General features: G+C 42.2%; 1 protein-coding gene across 1 annotated transcript; it reads left to right on the forward strand.

Moving 5' to 3' along the window:
• Positions 1–1,028: 1,028 nt before the first annotated feature.
• LOC131698559 (protein-glutamine gamma-glutamyltransferase 5-like) lies at positions 1,029–9,739 on the forward strand. The gene is made up of 13 exons (XM_058990689.1): positions 1,029–1,178; positions 2,807–2,977; positions 4,132–4,371; positions 4,594–4,712; positions 4,972–5,100; positions 5,419–5,596; positions 5,849–5,984; positions 6,238–6,341; positions 6,782–7,024; positions 7,359–7,658; positions 7,904–8,064; positions 8,599–8,732; positions 9,100–9,739. Exons 1-13 carry the CDS (start codon positions 1,169–1,171, stop codon positions 9,251–9,253), a joined length of 2,079 nt encoding a protein of 692 aa, XP_058846672.1. The 5' UTR covers positions 1,029–1,168; the 3' UTR covers positions 9,254–9,739.
• Positions 9,740–15,515: the final 5,776 nt, after the last annotated feature.

The raw sequence follows: 15,515 nt of genomic DNA on the forward strand, positions 1-15,515 counted from the left end.
ACTACGCCACCCAGCTCCTGGTCCAGGCCTTGGTACTCTCCTGCCTAGACTACTGCAACTCCCTCCTGGCTGGCCTCCCTGCGTCCGCCACCCGTCCACTCCAGCTCATCCAGAACTCCGCTGTCCGCCTGGTGTTCTCTCTGCCTCGCTTCTCCCACGCAACTCCACTACTCCGCTCACTCCACTGGCTACCGATCACCGCTCGCATCCAGTTCAAGACTCTTGTACTAGCTACAGATGCCTTGACCAGACTGCACCCAGCTACCTCCAGACCCTCATCTCTCCCTACACCCCCACTCGACCTCTCCGCTCCGCCTGCACTAGAAGACTGGCTCTACCTCCTCTACGCTCCCCTGCCTCCAGAGCCCGCTCCTTCTCCACCCTCGCTCCGCAGTGGTGGAACGACCTTCCTACAGATGTCAGGACTGCCCAGTCCCTGACCACATTCCGGCGCCTCCTTAAGACTCACCTCTTCAGACAGCACCTGTAGAACTCCTCTGTTTTTCCCCTGGGACACTATCACCCTTCCTTAAATGTGCTTTATTTGCTCTTATCTGCCACCTATTTTACTGCATTTAATGCTGTACTTAGAGTACTGTAATCTGCCAAGTGTTTAATCTGTATTATTTTGTATTTAATCATATCCTGATGTAACAATCACTGTCACAGTTATCTGCTGTATTATTGAATTGTATTTTATCACACTTGTACTTGCTTGAACCGAAGTCATTGTATTTATCTTGCTCTTAATTGTATTATTACTTGTACTGTGATTCTGAAATGTATTTGCTTACAATTGTAAGTCCCCCTGGATAAGGGCGTCTGCTAAGAAATAAATAATAATAATAATAATAATAATAATAATAATAATAATAATAATAATAATTAAATGACAAGTGCAAGATATAAACGACATGAAAATGCATGTGCACAATCCTAACACTAGAGGGGGTGTTTCTGATAGTTGAGAAAGCCAGAGATTCTTGGAATGACAGATTTTTTTTTTCTTTTCCTTGATTAAAATTGATTTCACACCTAAAAGAGGACGGTCCTGTTCTGTATGGAATGCAATAAAAGGAGAGGGAGGCAGACAGCAGAGCAGAACAGCTCCCGAGCACAAAACAGAAGCGTCTCTGAGACAAACAACAGTTCAAGCTGAAGATCAAAAATGACTTTTGGTGAGTAAAACAAAAATAACTACAACTCTAACAACCAAACTGCTCGTTTCAATACAGATGCAGAATGAATTACTGATCAACAGCTGAATCTACAAAAAAAAAAAAAAAATCGAATGGATACTTACATTTTATTTCATGGGTGCTTTGCCAGACCGAACTGTAGGTTTTTATAATATTAACATAGAGCTAATATTTATACAGATTATATAGTGTATTATACTGTGTATATATATATATATATATATATATATATATATATATATATATATATATATATATACACACACACACACACACACACACATACTGTGTATAATATACTAAATATTGTATATATTATCTAGCACTATATATTATATATATATATTGGACAGCACTATATATTATATAGTGCTGTCCAACAACACTACACTGTCCTATAATACATTCTAGTGCAGTTTACAATATGAACATGTTTTTAAAGTACTACAGATGTGGGGTTATACGCGCTCTGCTGTCTTTTCAGCTCAGTCTCAGTGTTTGCATTGCAGATGTGGGGTTATACGCGCTCTGCTGTCTTTTCAGCTCAGTCTCGGTGTTTGCATTGCAGATGTGGGGTTATACGCGCTCTGCTGTCTTTTCAGCTCAGTCTCAGTGTTTGCATTGCAGATGTGGGGTTATACGCGCTCTGCTGTCTTTTCAGCTCAGTCTCAGTGTTTGCATTGCAGATGTGGGGTTATACGCGCTCTGCTGTCTTTTCAGCTCAGTCTCAGTGTTTGCATTGCAGATGTGGGGTTATACGCGCTCTGCTGTCTTTTCAGCTCAGTCTCAGTGTTTGCATTGCAGTTGCAGCATGGCAGGATTTAGGTCAGAGCACAGCATTCAAGCCCACGGCTCTGCTTTTGGCACAGAGTCATACTGTTGCACTCTTGCCTGTCTTCCACTGAGGATCCTCAGGTTCAAATGGAATAGAAACTGTTTCAGACTTCTTACACAAGTCTAGTAATTACAACAGATTAAAGCAAATTGCTCAACTTCTTTGTAAAGTGCATCTTGTGGGTTATTTGGAGTATTTATGGTATATAATATTTCAGAACTGTTGCAAGCCGTTTCGTATTTATACCTAATGTGTGACTAGTATCAGAGTGTCAGAAAAGGTACTTCTAAATGATTATTATTGTTATTGTTGATTTTTTTGTGTTGTTCATGTTTTAACCTGCTGGGTGTAATCATTAAGGAAAGTGCTGGGATGTCCTGGGGCGCTGCCTGGAGCAGATGCTGTTTTTTTCTGAATATTTCTTGTGGCTAATCAGAGAGTTAGAAGGCAGCATACTTTCATGACATTAATCTGTTTAATTAATACAACCCTAATTAAAGTGAAAATAAAATAAACTTCCACTATACCTGCATCATGAGAACAGGTGAATACGCAGTTGCTGAGGACAGACTCTTGACCTCACTGACTCTGGAATAGTTGCCATTCTTTAATTAACTTTGAGTTTTCTCACGAGTATGTCAGGTTTTTTTCCCCCCACAATAATTGTGCAAATTGAACACTGCTCCTGTAACATGCTTCCAAGCCACGTTGACAATGTTGAGACCTGCAGCAACACAATGTTTTTTAAAACATTTTGTATTTATTACTCCAGCTGTGAGTAGCACCAATTTCCATTATGAGGCGAACAACAAGGCTCACCACACCAGCGAGATTACCGGACAGCGCCTGATACTGAGGAGAGGGCAGGCCTTTACCATCACTCTGAATTTACACAGGGGGTCCCAACCGGAAGTGGACAAGGTGCAGCTGATTGCAGAAACAGGTAGCTACTGAACTAATGAAACGTTGCTCTGCCTCTGATGACGACACTTTCTTTAGATCCCTAAGGGGCCAGATTGAGAAAGCAGCAGCAGCATGATGTACTGAGTATGTGCATTTTCAAAAGAAGCTTGTGTTGTTTTAATCAGAATCTGTTACCACAGTATGTTTACATGACTTTCTTTCAGGTAGTCTGTTCCGGTTTCACTTCCTTGACAGTTTCAGCTCAGCAGAATCTAGAGTCCAAGCTTGTCACTGTTCTACCTTCTCATCCTGCCATGCTTTCTGAATCTACAGAGTCCAAGCTTGTCACTGCTCTACCTTCTCATCCTGCCATGCTTTCTGAATCTACAGAGTCCAAGCTTGTCACTGCTCTACCATCTCATCCTGCCATGCTTTCTGAATCTACAGAGTCCAAGCTTGTCACTGCTCTACCTTCTCATCCTGCCATGCTTTCTGAATCTACAGAGTCCAAGCTTGTCACTGCTCTACCTTCTCATCCTGCCATGCTTTCTGAATCTACAGAGTCCAAGCTTGTCACTGCTCTACCTTCTCATCCTGCTATGCTTTCTGAATCTACAGAGTCCAAGCTTGTCACTGCTCTACCTTCTCATCCTGCCATGCTTTCTGAATCTACAGAGTCCAAGCTTGTCACTGCTCTACCTTCTCATCCTGCCATGCTTTCTGAATCTACAGAGTCCAAGCTTGTCACTGCTCTACCTTCTCATCCTGCCATGCTTTCTGAATCTACAGAGTCCAAGCTTGTCACTGCTCTACCTTCTCATCCTGCCATGCTTTCTGAATCTACAGTCCAAGCTTGTCACTGCTCTACCTTCTCATCCTGCCATGCTTTCTGAATCTACAGAGTCCAAGCTTGTCACTGCTCTACCTTCTCATCCTGCCATGCTTTCTGAATCTACAGAGTCCAAGCTTGTCACTGCTCTACCTTCTCATCCTGCCATGCTTTCTGAATCTACAGAGTCCAAGCTTGTCACTGCTATACCTTCTCATCCTGCCATGCTTTCTGAATCTACAGAGTCCAGGCTTGTCACTGCTCTACCTTCTCATCCTGCCATGCTTTCTGAATCTACAGAGTCCAAGCTTGTCACTGCTCTACCTTCTCATCCTGCCATGCTTTCTTGTGTCTCCTTCGTTTAGGACCATCCCCGTCCGAGGCCTCTGGAACTAGAGCAGTGTTCAGAGTGTCCGGTCCTCCAATCAGGAGCTCATGGAGCGCAGCTGTGCAGAACAGTTCCTCCTCCTCAGTGACACTGTCTGTCACCTCCCCTGCCAACGCCAGCATCGGCAAATACTCCTTAAAGCTACAGGCCGCCAAAGGAACTCCCCAGACCTCAGCGCTAGGAGAGTTCATCCTGCTCTTTAATCCGTGGTGTGCAGGTAAAACAAACTGTTTGTCTGTATATCACACAATCACAATCAATCTGTGTACTGGGTGGTGTTGCCTTCATTCTTGACTGCTGTGAATTGGGATTGTAGATGTTTTAAATTCCTTGCCAAGAGATACTATATGCTGTGTTTAAGGCACATGCAAGTGCAGTTTTACACCCATTGCAAACAACTGTGTTTCCAGTCTGAAGGTAATCTGTGTCTGTATTGCAGATGACTCCGTGCACATGCAGAAAGACAATGAAAAGCAGGAGTACGTCATGAACGAACAGGGGCTTCTGTATAGAGGATGTGCAGAAAGTTTCTCACCCAGCGGATGGAATTTTGGACAGGTGTTGTGTGAACCAAACGAATGCTTCTGCGAACCTTCCTGGCATTAGCTTCAGTATTATCATCCCCTCTCCCGATATCCTTGCTCAGGGGAGGTCACATTTTACAAAATTATTTTGGGGACCTTGATGCTTTTATATTAATGACTTCCACAATTAATGATGCATGACTAAATGCAATGACAGTCCAAAATCACAATTTAAACAGTGGAAGTTACTGATTCATTTATTTTATTCAATTGTATTTATTTGTTTACTTTAGTTTGAAGAAGACATTGTGGATATATGTCTGAAGCTATTAGACGTTAGCCCCAACTACAGCACAAACCCGGGCCTGGACTGTTCAAAAAGGAGCGACCCGACCTACGTGGGCAGGGTAGTGAGTGCAATGGTAAGGATTGATAAGGAACGAGACATGAACGATGAATTATAGTTGGGTGGGGTTCGGGGCAGTTGGAGTTTGTTTACCTATGGTCATTTTTTATTTGGAAGGTCAATATACATTCGCAGGCCTGCTTTTGCACAGGCTTGTATTACAGAACTAGGCAGCCCTACCTATTTGTACTCTACTGCTTTTTTAAAATTATTCACAGGAGTGTCATTGCTCAGTGCACTAAAGCTTCATGCATTAAGTCTCAATAGATCATTGTCAAGAGACCAAATCAACTAAATAGAAATAAGAGTTTGACAAGTCTGTCCTCCCTGGCAGGTTAATTGCAATGGTGATCGGGGGATTCTCCTGGGGCACTGGGGCAATGATTACCGTGGCGGGACTCCTCCATCCCGATGGACTGGGAGTGTTGAAATCCTCCGACAGTGGTCCCTAAACGGCTGCCGACCGGTCAAGTACGGGCAGTGCTGGGTCTACGCTGCAGTGATGTGCACAGGTAAGCACTACAACAGCACAGAGAACCCCACGCCTGCACAGGAAGGCCACACAAGCACTCAGTGCTGGATCTCTGTGACCGTGGCACACACCCCACCCCATTGTTTAACTTAATTGACATTCCAGTACAGTGACACATGCACTAAATGCATTACTTTCCTTAAACAGTGTTGAATTGGATTATAGCACATTATATATTATTAACTTGTCTTTACTGCGCAGTGTTATTGAACTTTCCTTTCTTTCGTTTCAGTTATGAGGTGTCTGGGGATTCCGACACGCACAATCACAAATTTTGACTCTGCTCATGACACAGACAGGAATTTGACCATTGATGAATACTATTCCGTCTCTGGCCAGGAGTTGAAATTATCCAGTGATAGCGTATGGTGAGCTGCTGCTTCTTCTCCTCCTTCATTTCAGTCAATTCAGGTTAGATAGATATTCTGTAGACACCACCCCAACCCTAGTATCCTAATTATAATTTTATAGACTTTTATCATATATATTCTCATTTGGGCATCACTTTTTTTTGTGTACAAACAACACAGCATCAAGTATGACATAGTAATATACCCACTCATTCCTTAGCTACCCACCTGTGCAAATGTTCCAATCCCAAACTCTGCCGTGTCTCTCCAGGAACTTCCATGTGTGGGTGGAGTCCTGGATGACCCGTCCAGATTTACCTACTGGATACGACGGCTGGCAAGTGCTGGACCCCACTCCTCAGGAGAAGAGTGAAGGTACCAGTCCACAAGATTTGTATTTGATTATGGATTCGCTCCTCACAGTACCAGTGGTGCCTAATGGGGTGGTGGATTTCTCTGCATTAGTTTAAAGACATTACCCCTTCTTCAAAGGCACTACCGAATGTATAGTTTTATCGCTGAAAACATTTTAATAGGATCAGCTGAATATAGTTATAAAACAAAATCAGTTAACTTATAGCACTGAAAATTGAAAGTTTGAATCTTACTGTTGGATAACATTTATTTGATTTTTTTTTTTTTAATAACTAAAAAAAACTTCTAAATCGATGCGTCATAAATAATTAGAAACTAAAGTAGACATAATGATAATCACAAGACCGGACAAAATATTTGCTTGCTTAACACAGTGACCAATGAGATGATTTGCACAATGATGATAAGAGTTGCAACCCTTGTGAATGCTGCTTCTCCAGGTGTGTACTGTTGTGGTCCTGCCCCAGTCAAAGCCATCCTGGAGGGAGACACAAATATAAAGCACGACGTCCCCTTCGTGTTTGCGGAGGTCAATGCCGACAAGGTGAGATGGACAGTCGGTTCTGATGGGTCAAAGAAAAAATCTTACAGCAACACCAGGCAGGTGGGGTCTAATATCAGCACCAAGGCTGTGGGCGCTAACGCACGTGAGGATGTCACACGCTTCTACAAATACCCAGAAGGTACGTCACAGAGATAGCGGTTTGCAGAGTCTTCATATGAAAGTTTGTCACTTGTTAAAATACATAAGCTTTTACAGGACATTTCTGCTGATTCAGAATGGAATTTCCTGATCAGATCAGATTGCCTAAATGTTCAGTTTGTTGGTCAAAGATTGCATAACTGGTTTACCTTTAAAAAAAAAAACATACATGCAAGAAATAACAATACTGCAAAGTAAAAAAAAGACTGGCCATTGATTATTAAGCAAGTAGTGAAGATGCAATATCATTACTAGCCTCTTTCCAAGAATGCTGAATGTTTATTGGATGGTAAAAGCTATGTGTTCCATTTAAGGTTCTAAAAAGGAAAGAGATGTGTTTGCCAAAGCGGTCTGTAACCTGAAGTCAACCGGTACTCCTAGATGTCTTGATGCACCGCCACCAGCAGCCTCTGGAGTCACTGAGCTGTCTATCAAGCTGAAAAAGACACCGGTAAATGGGGAAGACATCACCTTTTACCTGCACATCGTCAATAAGAATCAAAGCTCCAAGAACCTATCGATCACCACCATTGCCCAGGCCTTGCAACACAACGGACGTCCTGAAGAGCCATGCTGGAAAAACACCCAGACCATAAAGATCGGAGCAAACGGAGGTAAAGCCAGAATGCTTTTCACTTTTCTTTTTTAATACAAAGAGTGCAGCAGCTATCTCCATGGTTGCAAACAGAACCAAAAACTCCCCTGTGCCTACCTTCAATTCTGTTCTGCATGGTTGTATTAAGTTGATTTTCTTTAGGAACCATAAACATTTGGTTATGGTCATTTCCATGGAAAGAGATACTTGCAGAAGACCAAGTGAATGTCATGTCAATTTTTCTGGAACCCTTTTTATTTACAGAGACAAAGGTCACTCTTCTGGTACCCTATTCGAAATATGGAGCGTCCATGCTCGAGAACAATATAGTCAAACTGACAGCCATCGCGAAGGAGGAGGGCAGCAATGAAATGCACATGACAGTGAAGGACGTCCTGGTTGCACACCCAACGCTCAGCATTGAGGTTAGTTAACATGCTTGCTGCTTTCCTGAAAGAGGAGCATTCAGTGTAGGGTATAATTCGTCTTGGTATTCATAATGATGACAGTGGCCATCATGACAAGTAACATAAACCAAAGAAACTGTTGAGATAATAGCGGGTTGTCCATCTCTATGGAGCAGGAGACACCCGATATTAGAGAACACCAGTGTGTGCAGATAACTGGGTTTGGCTTCATTGTTAGAACAAAGGAATCACAGTTCCTGATGCACAGCTTTCTCTTAATGAACAATCCCTTAAATCCTAGCAAACTGACAATACCTTCATGCTACTTCAGTCCAGCTGAACATGCAGAGCTGGCCTTAAGTGCTTACTTCGTGGTTGAATCTGTAAGTTACATCAGCACTTAAAGTAGCATGTAGATCAATGTTTTTAACATCATTTAAAAACTGTTCAGTGACAGACATTAAGTGTTTTGTTTTTGTAAGCAATTTAATATGTAGTGCCACAGGAAATATAAACTTGCTCGTGAATTCATTTTATTTTTTCTTCCATCAGGTAAAGGGAACGGCAGTACTGCATCAGGAGATTAAGGCTGAAATAACATTCACTAACACTTTATCCGAGACCTTGAGAAACTGCCTTTTGACACTGTCTGGGATTGGTCTGATCCGGACAAAATATGAAATTCCGTAAGTATACGACAGTAAAACATATAATATCCAATCTGATTGAGACCAGGGGGTGTTCAGATGAAAAGAAACATTCGGGTATCAAATTCCATGACTTTCACAACCAAGAACTCTCTAAAGGACATAATTCAACCCCCTTTACCTGTAAATATATAACATGCAGTATTGAACTGCTCTTTAAATACCAGAGACTGTGAGCTGAATAGCACATTTTCTATGGCATCAAGGCTTTTCTTTAGTTACTAGGTAGCAACTTAAAATGCAACTCTGTATTAATGGTGGCTCTATCCTGACCCTCAGTCCTCTCGGCTGGTCGTTGTGTTGTCTCTGTATATGTAACACTCACACTGCTTCACTCTGTTTTCAGTGTCCGTACACTGGGTCCAAGTAAGATGTTGAGAGTGACCATCCCCCTCACACCCACCAAGCCAGGCTCGAGGATGCTGACCGCAAATTTCGACTGCAACCTCTTCAGGGACGTGAAAGCCTTCAAGACTGTGGAAGTGAAGCGTGCCTATTAACTTCACTCTGGAAACACGCTTAAGAAAAAATGAAAAAAATGTCCAATAATTTTGCTTAAGCTGATGAGACATTCCAGAGATAGTGAACATAAAAAAAAAACAGTAGTGGGTAATATATAAACTTTGGGAATAAATGAATGCAGGCTTTGAGTTGCATAAAATATTATATAATAATAATAATAATAAAAAATATATATATATATCATTTGAGAATATATAATAGATATATTGCCATGGGAGCTTATTAGGATGTATGGAACTGTATGTGTATAAGGGCATAAAAACTTAATAGAAACTACTACATGTTAAGATTGATGCAAATACAAACTGTGCTTGTAAAAACTATAAACTATCTGTTATTCTGCTTGGTGAAATGCCTGCTACACTAGACTATTTAACAAAGGGTAACTTTGGTTTAATTGTACCTGGAATGCAGATACTTTTTAGTATTTTCTTTTCATTAAACTAAACAATAAATAATTTCTAAGCAAAGTTTTCTGTTAGTCTCTTCTCTTGTACCCCATACAAGTTTCTTTTTTTGTTTGTTTGTTCAATACTTTGCATTATCAGTGTTTGGTCTTTAATAAGACACGCTCAGAGGAGGTTTAGTTTGAAACGGAAACCTGTGAGCGCCTTCAGAATCGCTCAGGACAGCGTGTTCCTGAGGCTGCACTCTGAGTGTCTGGCTCATCGCAAACCAGGGCGCCCCATCCATTCACAGGGCAGAGTGCACCAACTCAGGGCACCCCATCCGTTCACAGGGCAGAGTGCACCAACTCAGGGCACCCCATCCGTTCACAGGGCAGAGTCTTAGTGTACCAGCTCAGTGCACCCCATCCGTTCACAGGGCAGAGTGCACCAACTCAGGGCACCCCATTCGTTCACAGGGCAGAGTCTTAGTGTACCAGCTCAGTGCACCCCATCCGTTCACAGGGCAGAGTGCACCAGCTCAGGGCACCCCATTCGTTCACAGGGCAGAGTCTTGGTGCACCAGCTCAGGGCACCCCATCCGTTCACAGGGCAGAGTGCACCAACTCAGGGCACCCCATCCGTTCACAGGGCAGAGTCTTAGTGTACCAGCTCAGTGCACCCTATCCGTTCACAGGGCAGAGTGCACCAACTCAGGGCACCCCATCCGTTCACAGGGCAGAGTGCACCAGCTCAGGGCACCCCATCCGTTCACAGGGCAGAGTGCACCAGCTCAGGGCATCCCATTCGTTCACAGGGCAGAGTGCACCAACTCAGGGCACCCCATCCGTTCACAGGGCAGAGTGCACCAGCTCAGGGCGCCCCATCCGTTCACAGGGCAGAGTCTGAGTGCACCAGCTTAGCTGAAGGAACTTCTTCGTATTCTGTGCCTCACTGCTATATTTCTCAGCTGTAAACCCTGCCAATTAGGGCAGTGCGAAGGCCAACACGGTGCTTGTGCAACTCGTGAAGCCCCAGTGCACCGTGCTTGCAACACATCAGGTCTCCAGTTCAGCAACGAAGTCAGACACAACAGACTCTTACTCAACACACAGCACAGAAACAGATGGCTTCCGACTGACCCCCGCATGAGCCATAAATTCTCATCAGCGTTTAGGTCCTAGTGGCAGACAGGAACATAAGCGCGCTTCTCTGGCTTTGCTACTGAGTGTAATGCAAGCAGGATGCACTTGTGATGATTTCCCTAAATGTCCCCGGCTAGCTGTAGGAAAATCCACCACAACAAGACGCGAAAGCAGCGTTTGCGTTTATTTAGGAGAACACAGTAGAGCAGTAGAGTTGCACACAATTCACTTAACAGACTTTGCAGTATGTGTAGAGGGTCTGTTCGTTCAGACCTGAGCCCATCTCGGGTTCAGACGAGCTTACACTTCTCACACTTAGCGTCAACACCGTCGTCTGCCAACCGTTATAACCACAGCGGCGGGGCACTCATTCTTATTACTAAACTCTTAAAGTGAAAGAGTCCTGTATACATGATCATTACATATTGTGGGATCACACCCCAGTGAAAGGCAGCTGCTCCCTTCAGTTTACATTCCATTGACAAAAATACAGTGGTTTGACTCCCCATGTTCTCGCCAGTCGCACCTCTGGGGGCTGGTGACTCTCTTGGGATGGAGGCGAGAACTAAGAACTGGGAAAAGTATGCGATTGCTTTACCATTGCATTTCTCCTATTGTATTATGCATTATCCTGAAAATAATATGTTAATTTGTTACCGGAGCAGAAATCAAGGTTCAAACTGAGGTTGGGTGGTTGAGTTCCGCCTGTCGTTTGACCTGAATATAAAATGTATTCCCAAATTATTTTTCGTTAGCTTTTGGTGAAGTTAAAGTGAGTTGGGGGTGGAAACGAAGTCTGCTCTCTAAAACATCTTCTAACAGTCATCACCAGAAAAAACCGGAAGGCGGTGAAATCCCCTCCGTTACCGACACTTTTGTAGAGTATGTTTTAACCTTGAAACTCATTATTAATTGAACACACTGTACTTGCCTGTGTGGGGAGTGAGGTCCTGTGCGTCCGGGCGGAGAAGGCAGTACGGTTTGGGGGCTGGGTCCCGTGGAGGAGTGACAGACTAGTTCACTGAGTGGGTGCATGCTCTCTATATACATAAACAACCTAAAAAGTAAATAACAAAGTGATTAAATGTAGTCAGCGTTATTTAAAAGCTCTGGGTTAACTGTTAGTTAATATATCAGAGCAATCTGATATAAGACCACTAGATGGCACGGTTGTGTTATGTAAGTATAAAATCCAGTTCTAAAAGTAAATGAAGGATGTTCCTGTTTGATTAGCACAGTGAGTATGGTGGGTCTGACTCCGTCTCAAACACAACACTGGGAAAGAAAATGTGACAGGAAAGTACAGCGAAGAAACTTGAACCAAAGTGTATGTATGTTGCCGGTGTCGCCTATACTGCACATGCGCGAAGTTCTGACTTGAAAAGCAGGATTTATAGTAAATTCTTTGCAGATTAAAGGACCCAAATATATCTAATTTCCACTCAACTGTATTGAGAAACCACCTGTTAGTTGTTTACTTATTCCCGGTTCCTTATTCGCGGTATACCTGACAACGCAGCGTGTCCATTTTCTGTGTCTTAACTCACTTACACATCTTGCTCAATAAATATATTTGTACCATTTAAAAGATAGTCGCTCCCTCTTTAAAAAAAAAACGAAAATATTAATTAAAAACAAAATCTGTATCAGCAGCATAGCGGTACCCCATATATTACCCGCTTGTTTTACTCCATGTACCCCTCTTAGACGCTTTACTCTCTAAGAAGACATAACAGGAACGCGTAATCAATCGGACTGCGGAGTCTATCCGTCTGATGCGAGCTCCACGTCTTCCATCTGAACCGAAGATAACCCGAACCCTAACGCACTGAGCAACTACTTCGAGGCAGTGTGTTTTCTATTCACCCGAGCCAGGATATTTCCTCTCCGCGATTATTTGGGCATGGTTATTAAAAACCAGAAATTATTGGTGAAAATGTGTCTCAGCTAAATGTTGGGGTGGGTCGTTCAAACCGGGGCGTTGACTCAGCAGAATCATATATATCTATATATATATATATATGATACATATATAATTTGTAACCGAGAGCACTGCAATGCTTTTATATAGCTCTTAATCCAGTGTTTATTTAACTCCCTTATTTTTAAAGGAGAAAAACCACCTGCTCATTTGAAAACAAGAACCAAACGACTAAGAAATATAATTATTCTTCAGCACTCGCACTTTGCTTGCTACTCATAATTGTTATATTCACTGTACATGGAATTGTATCATTTAAAAATATCATCTGGTGGAGTAAACGCTTTGAAAATATGACACATCATGAGTCCCTCTTGTTGCAGGTTAGAGGAAAGGCTGAATTCCTGTTCACTAATCCTCTATCCGAGCCCTTGAATAGGTGTCTGTTAACAGAGTCAGGGAGTAATACAATGAAAAAAACAGTTATTACCTAAAAGCCAACCAATCAGCAGGTGAGATAAATGATTTAATGCAAAACTAGAACAGTCTCTCTCGTGTGTCACACATCGTTTGTAAAATGTTGTATTGGGCTGTTTTTAATGTAATGGTTTAATTGTGAAACACTGATTCTATTGCGGCAGCAGTGTGGAGTAGTGGTTAGGACTCTGATATCTTGACCAGAGAGGCGTGGGTTCAATCCCTTGAGCAAGGTACTTCACCTCGATTGCTCCAGTAAAAACCCAACTGTATAAATGGGTAATTATATGTAAAAAAAATAATGTAATTGTATGTAAAAATAATGTGATATCTTGTAACAATTGTAAGTTGCACTGGATAAGGGCGTCTGCTAAGAAATGAATAATAATATTCTTATTCTTATTCTTATTATTTATTTCTTAGCAGACGCCCTTATCCAGGGCGACTTACAATCGTAAGCAAATACATTTCAAGTGTTACAATACAAGTAATACAATAAGAGCAAGAAATACAATAACTTTTGTTCAAGCAAAGTACAAGTGTGACAAACCACAATTCAATAATACAGCAGATAATAGTGATAGTTACATCAGGATATGATTAAATAGTGATAGTTACATCAGGATGTGATTAAATACAAAGTACTACAGGTTAAACACTTGGCAGATTACAGTATTCTGAAGTACAGGATTAAATGCAGTAAAATAGGGGGCAGATAAGAGCAAAATAAAGCACATTTACATGAAGGGTGATAGTGTCCCAGGATACAAACAGAGGAGTTCTACAGGTGCTCTTTGAAGAGGTGAGTCTTAAGGAGGCGCCGGAATGTGGTCAGGGACTGGGCAGTCCCAGTGTGCATGCCTGGATAGTATTACACAATTTTGTATTTCTACAATCTACCACACTTGTGCCTGCATGTTGAAATGACTCCTCAGAAAGAGTAATGGCTTTTAATTTAATTTCATAGAATCTGCCACACCTGGGAGCATAAGGGACAGGGCAATACCTGGGTACCAGGAAATATTTTACATAGACTCTTGACTTTCTCACATAAGGAAATTCATGTTATTTAGCAAGACGTGATTGCTCATTGAAATAATGGGTTTTATTGCAATATGACATCAGTATGTGACGTGGGCAAAGTGTCACTTACGCAATTTCTTACAAAAACTAATCACTACTGGGAAGATTAAAGGCAGCATGGATTATTCTGATTATTATTTTAAGTGTAGTTCCACCACTGTTTAAATAATTTTAAAAATACCCCCCCCCCCCCCACGTGCTCCTTCTTGTTTAAGAGATAATTACAATGCCCCCCCGGAAACCATGAAACACTGGTGCAGGTTCGACTTGTATTATTTTAATGAAAATGATTGAGATTTAAACAGAACCTTCCCAACCCCTCCCCTGACTGCTTTACTAAACCACAAGGTTTAGGTTGCTAGGTTGACATAAGTGATGCATCCCCTCTCTTCTTTTCTATAGGGAACATGTATTAACCCCTCATGAAGTAATATAAGTTTACTAGGTATGCATAGTCTGGCACCTTTGACCAGGTGCTAACAGCTCACAATCCCCCTTCAGACAGGCAGCTGTTATTCTTCTGTGCGTGACAAGCTGAAGATGGAAGCATTCAGAAGCAGACCTGTTTGTAATGTGGCAGAAATAAACTCAACAGACATAATGCACACGCTTCCATTAGGACCAGGCTGTGACACTAGTGTAGTGTACAGTAGTACTGTACAGCCAGATCCATTTTGCTTATTTCAGGGAAGTCGAACAGATCTGGATGAATGTTAGTGGATACTGGTGGAAAATTCAGCGGAGTCTCAGAATGCCTAGCTCCATGTTAAAAGTAAATTGTAGCAGAATGAACTTGTTTAAGATCAGAGTGTCACCCCTGTTCAGTAACCTCTGCTGCTGCCTGGACAGGGGCTTGTTTAATGGCTCCTACATGCCTGGGTCTTTCTTCCTCTGTTAATATAAACAGACTCCTTCTTGATCATTCAAAGAAATGAAATGACAAGTGCAAGAGATAAACGACACGCCTAAAAAAAAAAAAGACGGCATGAAAACGCATGTGCAAAATCCAGGGTTTTTTTTCTGACAGTTGCGAAAGCCCGAGATTCTTGGAATGACAGATTTTTTTTTTTCTTTTCCTTGATTAAAATTGATTTCACACCTAAAAGAGGACGGTCCTGTTCTGTATGGAATTCAATAAAAGGAGAGGGAGGCAGGCAGCAGAGCAGAACAGCTCTCAAGCACAAAACAGAAGCATCTCTGAGACAAACAACAGTTCAACAGATCAAAA

Source organism: Acipenser ruthenus, chromosome 18, assembly GCF_902713425.1.
Source record: "Acipenser ruthenus chromosome 18, fAciRut3.2 maternal haplotype, whole genome shotgun sequence".
NCBI classification, from domain to species: domain Eukaryota; kingdom Metazoa; phylum Chordata; class Actinopteri; order Acipenseriformes; family Acipenseridae; genus Acipenser; species Acipenser ruthenus.

Coding starts and splice junctions, on each gene's coding strand:
- LOC131698559 (XM_058990689.1), top strand. Junction 2,978..4,131: donor GCAGCTGATTGCAGAAACAG/GTAGCTACTGAA, acceptor TCCTTCGTTTAG/GACCATCCCCGTCCGAGGCC. Junction 4,713..4,971: donor GCGGATGGAATTTTGGACAG/GTGTTGTGTGAA, acceptor TGTTTACTTTAG/TTTGAAGAAGACATTGTGGA.